Below are 7788 nucleotides of genomic sequence, written 5' to 3'. Positions count from 1 at the left end.
TTCTAAATATTGTGTATGTAGCTGCAAAGACATTTCTGTAGCTGTTGGTAGCATCCTGGTTTCATACTCAATTAAACCAAAAGGGAAGACATCAGACAAGGAATCTTCCCATGGAGATTGTTCAATAGCTGCCATCCCTGCAAAGAGGCAGACTTGCCCTTGAAAAATAGTTATAGAATTTCTCCTTGTCTTGGAAAACATATGAGAAAGAGATCCAGCAGAGACTACCCAGCATGATTTTATTATTATATTTTTAGATGTTCTTAGTCTGCAAGCTAACCACATCAAAGATATGACAATAAAGGTAAGGGGAAAAGATCAGAGGAAGGTAACAACATTGGGAGTGTCATAGTTTCTCCTATTTGATATCAGTAAAATATCATTCATTGGTATATTCGTAAATCTTGCTAAGTTCCAGTCCATTTATTCAGGAAAGGTTCACTCATTATGAGCTTGCAATGGCTTAATGAACTTAAAGAACTGCAAACAGAGTTGTGGAATATACACAGCTATCCTAAAAGATAATTTTCATTCTATGTCTGTATTTTGAATGACTATAAATGCATAGTACTGATGTTATTCACCAAACACATTGTGAATACATATTCTAGTGTCTTTTTAAAAAGTCATTACACTTTTATATTTCCTTAAATAACTATTTGCTTACTGCACTCCCTTCATCCATTATTATTTTATAACCACAACTGACAATGTTTAGATATTATTTAATATCTTGACAACAAACTATTGACACAGAACCATTTTTTTTGGCATTTCTACTGCAGACCCTGAATCTATTCAATCTTAGTGTTGCTAAACCCATTTGTAGAATCTCTTTCATTATAGGAGATTGATTTGAACAAATCAATCATTAATTGTGCAGGTATCACATAAAGTTGCTGTCAAGGCATCACATTAAGGATGCTGCTTTGCCTTCGTCTGGTTTGTAAATTAACTTCTAAAACTAAGACATCACATCAATGTAGCTATTTTCCTGGCTTTAAATGTTTAATATTTTTTTTTAAAATAATATTTTTATAACATCCTAAATCATTTAATTTTAAACTAGGCAAATGGGTGTGCATCTTCATGTTCAAGGAATGTGTGGGTTTAATCTTGTCAAGCCTTGCTCAGTTTTATTTCTCTGAGTAGGAGACATTTAGAGAGGAAAGCAAACAAGTTATGAAAGAAGAAGGTAATCAGCTAGCTATTGCAGCCTAAGAAATGATTAAGAAGTCTGTTGACGTTTTGTCCTAGTAATAACGCATGGATTGATTGGAGAAAACGTGCTGGGCAAGAAATATGTGGCTAATACAAAATCTGACAATCCCTTTTCTTCTTTCTTAGCAAAATTAGACAGTAAGGCAGTAATAAGTCACAATGCCGTGATTTTTTCCCCCCATCACAGTTCATTTAATTGGGTCTTCTAGGAGGTGGATATAAGAAACATTTCAAAGCAGGGAATGAGCATATATGTTTTGCTTTGTTCACTGTCCACTGCTAATACATGATAGATCATCTTCAAGGAGGTTAACAAATTAGCCAAGAAAGAAAAATAAGTTCATGATATAGACAGTAATAAGATGGATGAGCCAAAGATCTGACTCAATGATTTTTGTTTCAACACAGATTACTCAAGAAATTACAGCTGAGCAGGATTGTTAGAAGACTAAATGATGGACCATGTTTTAAGAAACAGAAGTGGCTGGGTTCATCTAATATACTAAGCTAAATGAAAGAAACCACTTTAAGGAATAGTATCTTGTGTAAACCCAGCTAGAATTCTTTGTCTTTTGTATCAGCCACTACAGGGAACCTGTCTACAAAGACATGGGTAGCCTACTAGTAGCTAATTACTCATCACTATAAATACAGGCAATCTTCAACTTACAACCATTGTTTAGTGACTGTTTGAAGTTACAACAGCACTAAAAAAAGTGTCTTGTGACCCTTTTTTACCCTTATGACCATTGCAGAACCCCCATGTTCAGGTGATCAAAATTTGGATGCTTGGCAACTGGCTCACATGATCACTTTTTGCGATCTTCACAGAAGCAAAGTCAATGGGGAAGTCAGAGTCACTTAGCAACTGTGTTACTAACTTAACAACAGGCCAGAAAGGTTGAAAAATGGGGCAAAAAAAGCAACTGTCTTGCTTACCAACAGAAAATTTAGGTTCAATTGTGGTTGTAAGTCGAAGGTATCTGGCTTTATGAGAGAAGAAGCAACCTAGCCCAAATGTGATAGATGAAGAAAGAGATACCTTAATTAACTCACTATATCTCTTATTCTTATCATTTTGAGATTCTTGTCAAGCCACATATAACAAGGGATCTCAGTAAGAAAAACTACAGTGAATTCAGGAAGATTTCTTTAATGCTATTCTTGGGTAAAAACACAATCTTGAAAAATTTCCACCACTCAACTAAGGAGGAGTTTCTGACCATTTTGTTTCTTCTGTCTCTCACAAGAGTGCAGAAAAGGATCAGTGACCTCTCTCAACTACAGGATTTCATAATAAGGATTAGATGCAGGACTACCAATAAATAAATAAATCTTTTTTTTTTAATTATAAAGCATTTTCAAACTTCTTTGTTAAAGAACTGTGGCCAAATCTAACTTGTGTTTTGTAGTCTTCAAACTGCAAAGGGAATGTTCTTGTGTTCATTGCTTAAGTTTTTGCGCCCTCCTTTTCTTGCAAAAGCAAAGAAACACACAAGGTTAACTCTATTCCCAAATTTGATTGGCTGGAATGGACTACAATTATTGCAAAAAAAAAATCTCGTTGCCAAACATAATTTCCTTTGTCAACTTCATTTATTTCATATACATCTTCCATTACCCGTGACAAGGATTTGTGCCTTTAACAAGATGTGTTTCAATGAAGAAATTAGTCTGTTCTATTTATATTCCATGTGAAGCAGCATGAATAAAATATCTCGATGAGCCCTAATTGTTTTTAAAAAATTGGAAAAATGGAAAAAAAATGTAGAAAAAGCAACCACTGTTTCCATTATTTGCTTATTTAGATATTCTAAAGGCAGAAGCAATTCAATTCCCTCATTTCTTAAAGCTCCTCTAACTTTTACCCCTTCACATGCTCTAAATTTGCAAGCATTAATAGCAGCATTTTGTGTGAAGTCATCTTAGTATGATTTTTTTTAAAAAAATAATCTAGAATCTGTGTCAGATTTGAAGGATTTTCAAACCACAGAATACCCAATCCAAACTTCCTGTCTGAAAACTAATAAAGGAATCAGGAACGGGAAGATACAAGAACAGGAACGCTACTTGCCAAATCAGGTGACCTTGAGCCAATTCTTCTCTCTCAGCCCTAGGAAACAGGCAATGACTTTCAAAATCTTGCTAAGGTCACTTGTCCAGCTAGTTGCCAGGAGTCAGTGTTGACTCAAAGGTACACACATTTCTGTATAACCAAAGGTTTTTATATAATGCAAGGACTATGGAGATTCTCAATCATTCAGATCATGATTGTCCCAACGGTGCTTTTCAAAAGGCAATTGGACTGTCTTGGTTTTTATTTGAAACTGTTTTGCTTCTCATCCAAGAACTGAAGAAGCTCCTTGGATGAGAAATGGAATAGGGAAGTAAGTAGAGCAGTAAGGAATTCATGAAGTGTACAATATGAGGACCTCCAGAGCATTTCTTGTGCTCCCAAAGTCTTGCAGGTGGTCACCGCACAGAATATGCCTAATGTTGCAAACAAAATGTGACAGAATAAATGATTAGAAATCCAATGAACTGTTGTTGTTGTTTTGTTTTTGTTTTGTTTTTTAAAAAAACTAATTCAACTGAGTTTTTAGTTTGGTTCTATAACCTGTTTCTCAGACAGAAATCAATTTCATCCATTGCAGCCTTCAGCTCACAAAAATTGCTAGAGTGAAGTTTCTCAACACTATTACCCCTGCACAATGACAGATGGGGAAGATTGGAGAAAGGCAATGGATGGGAAGATGTTCAAGACAGATGAAGGAGACCCCTAAGGCCTGCTTCTTCAAGTACCTCTCAACTATCAAAAGCTCACTATAAGGCTGAGCTAGCAATGACTTGCTTCATAAAGTTTTGCTTAAACACATTTGTGGAAGAATTAATGGATGGAACACAGCTTGATATATCTTGTATGCCTTGAAGGAAACGTAATGGAAAGTTTCCCATTTCTAGCATTCAGCATCTTCTATTCATCCCTACCTCTTTGCAGATTCTCTAATAGATAGCCATTTGCTATGAAATGCCCACCTTTACTAAAAGGTAACATTTTTGCTCTGCCTTCAAAGATCAGTGTTACATCAGAGTCTCCCCCTTTGGTACCGCAAAGATTAAAAGATGCGTAATTGTTCTTCCTGTTACATTAGTTCAAAAATATTGGGAAGTGCAGCCTGGCTAATTTTTGATTCCAGAATTCTTTTATCCCAACATTCAAAGGAAACATTACATGCTCATTAAAACAAAAATAAGCATGCAGGTGCCTCATAACTAAATAATGGGATTAGATGCAATATAGATTGACACACTAAATCCAGGTGTGGGTGGGGAAAAATCCCTGTAATGAAATTATGCAGCTATATAAACACAGCAATCAACAATACCAAAACGTATGGGACTTTTTTATCCACTGTTAGTGTTAAAAATTTTGCATTGTTATTAGAGTTCCAACCAAGGTCAGAATGTCATATGAAATTTTCATAATCTTAGAGATAAATAGAATATTGGTTTTATGTTTATATGGCTGTATTTATGAGACATTGGTTTTAGGCTTTGTTATTATGCATTGGTTTTTTAGGTATGCTGTGCCTTCTGCATACAGATTAACAAGATGTTCCTGCTTCTTATGACTATTTTGTTTTAACATATGATGGAAACTGGACAATTATTCCAATAGACAACAATCTTTTTAGCTGTCAAGGACCACACATAAAATTGAGGAACAACAAAGGTCACAATAAGCATGGCCTTATCATTCAATTGGGTTCAACCTGGTCACTGCATATTTTCTGGATCAAATGACATTAAGCCTGTTTTTCTTACTTTAAAAAAGCAAGAAACTTAGTTTTCATAGGCATGACTGGATGGGACTTTCATGGAAACATCAGTAACCTCTTCTGGCCCTGGACCACAAATTGTCAATTTCTGCTCTTAGCATATGTCAAATCTTCAATGTGAAATTCAACAACCCATTTGGGAGTGGATAAAATGAACATCAGTGATGTCATGATTTGTACCCAATGACATCAGGTGAATTCCACAATTATGTTTCCATGTTTTAACATCTGACTCAAGTAAGAAAGTTTTGGCACTTACATGATATCACTCCAGTCATTCATCCCACTCTCATCCATGGATTCATTTAGATGTTCTTCTTCAACTTCATAACCTAGCATCCCAACTTGCAACTACCTTCTGCAAACTATTCAAATGAGAAAGGTCTGATTCATTCTTCTAGGGAACTCTTCAGACCAATCTATGTCAATAGATGGAGTCTATTCTTCTGGAATGGCTCAGAGGCAGGTCCTGGTATAAATTTATAAGCTGAGGATTTTGCCTTTTTAAAAAAAAAATGTTATGACTTGGAAACAGAATGCTGCTCGCCACAAATGCCCATTCTGCCCAAAGCACTATAATTAATTTGAGCAAACACACTTTCTGCTGATAGTTGGTCATGAGGGTTATTTGTTTAAGCAAGCCTGCAACTGAGAACATTTCACAAATAAAACTGAAGAAAACAAATCTCATCCAATGGAGAGCAAGGGAGGGGGCTTTTTTTGGCCCTTTCCTTCTTCTACAACCCTTTACAACCCTGCTTCTACAATCCTTCTTCTACAACCCTGATCTTTTAACCCTTTGTAAATCTTAAGATCTTAATTTGGTTCTGTAAAATCCCCTATTTCCACCCACTTCCCAAAAGGGCTTCTCTTCATATACCTGTCCATGCTGGAACAAATGCCAGGTTCACAGCAGGGTGGAGGTGGAGTACATATAGTCTATCAGCTGGGCTAATTCTGGGTACCAAATGATGTATATAACCCCCATTTTCTATAGAAGTATAGCAGATGTGAAATTTCAAGACAATACTCTTTAACCTTTTCAAACTCTAAGTAAAAAAAGTAGGGATTCCTCTTAATTTCTTTGTTATGAAGAGCAGCAAACAATTTTGAATGCCGCATTTTCCTCCACAAGTCAGGTGTCTCTGAACTAGCCTCCTTTCAATCATTACTATTAATTTTGGCTTAAACAAATCTAGTAACTTTCTATTTGAGCCAAGGTGCTGATGATTTTAAAGGGGAGAAATTGAATTATAATTCAACATCAGAACATGTGACAATGTTGGGGGTAAGCAGTGGAGAAGGACTGTTGCCTTTATTTCCTGGCTGAACACTTCAGCAAGCAAATTAGGTAATAAGGAGGCTTTCAAGTTTTAGAATTGTTTCTGACAAATTAGCATAGAGAAAGAGAATTAGGAAACACATCAAGAATGAGATGTACACTTAATGGATTCTCTATTCACACCACTGTTTAAATAGCAATGTTGTTTTGCAGAGTTTATGATTAATAAAGATTCAATTGCAGATCTTCTGTTAAAAACTCAGAATAATTTATAAATGGAACCTATGCAGTTGGATGTACCTCCCAATGCAATTAATCTTATTACTTCTTTTTTTTCCCTTTCCCTTTCCCTTTTCCTTTTTTATGCTCCATTTTTCTTTTGTATTTTTTCTCTTTTTGAAAAACATAAAATTCTTAATAAAATTATTTGAAAAAAAAAGTAAACCAGGTTGAAATACTTTTTATTGGATGATGTTAGTTAAGATAGGCTCAAAGGCCCACCAGTTTACGTGGCAGGAAAGCCAGAGTTTACACTTTAATCTTCCTCTTCATCATCTCCACCGCCAGCACCGCCCTGGCCCTTCTTGGCGTTCTTCCTCTTGACGCGGCCTGGCCGGCCACCACCATAAGGTGAACGGAGTGAGAAGTCAATGTGCTTTTGGGAGTCTAGCCGAACAATGAAGGAAGGGATGTTCACCACTTGCTTCCTTACACGGATGTGTCTCTGGCGGATAAGCACATGAGCATGATTGATGGACTTAGCCAGGCCCAGTTTGAACACCTGGGTTTGGAGACGACGCTCCAGGAAATCCTCAATTTTCAGACCCAGGATGTAATCCAGTTTCATTTTGCCCTCATCAAATACCCCAATTCTCACCAAACGGCGCAGCAAGGCATTGCCTTCAAAAAGGCGCCGTTGATCTTTCTCATCCAGGGTGAGCAACTCTCGGGCAGCTTTGCGGATCTTGGCCAAAGTGAACTTCACTCGCCATACCTCCCGCTTGTTCCGCAGCCCATATTCACCAATAAGTTTCAACTCCTGATCAAGGCGTGATTTTTCAAAAGGCCGCCTGGGGGTGACATAAGTCTTCCGACATACCCAACTCCTGGCAACTGGCATTCTTGTCTAAAGAGACAGAGGCCAAGCCTCCCACCTCAGACGACAACGACAACCAGGAGGGGGGGGGAAAAGCAGGTTGAAATACAAAATTTGGGGAGAGTGAAATATTTTTAAATGCAATAAAATGATTTTAAAATTAAATATTCTGACTACAAATCTGCACAAGCAGTTGGAGCTTCTGCTATCAACTCTGATTCATCTCTGTTTTTGAACAACTTTGCCTTCCAACCTCACCCTAGAAAATGGTCCCATTAGTTGAAAAGGATTTACAAGAACAGGAGAGAAGAAGCCACAGAAATGAGTAAGTTCAAGCAAAGGAAAAGCAA

General features: G+C 36.8%; 1 protein-coding gene across 1 annotated transcript; it reads right to left on the bottom strand.

Annotated features, from left to right (window-relative positions):
* Window positions 1–6800: 6800 nt before the first annotated feature.
* LOC310644981 (small ribosomal subunit protein uS4-like) lies at window positions 6801–7531 on the bottom strand. Its single transcript, XM_083370337.1, has one exon. It carries the CDS (start codon window positions 7460–7462, stop codon window positions 6878–6880), a length of 585 nt encoding a protein of 194 aa, XP_083226463.1. The 5' UTR covers window positions 7463–7531; the 3' UTR covers window positions 6801–6877.
* Window positions 7532–7788: the final 257 nt, after the last annotated feature.

This window comes from Vipera ursinii, assembly GCF_947247035.1.
Source record: "Vipera ursinii genome assembly, chromosome: 10".
In the NCBI taxonomy this organism is placed as follows: domain Eukaryota; kingdom Metazoa; phylum Chordata; class Lepidosauria; order Squamata; family Viperidae; genus Vipera; species Vipera ursinii.
Note: the sequence above shows the minus strand (reverse complement) of the source record. Positions and strands in the feature narration are given on the sequence as shown.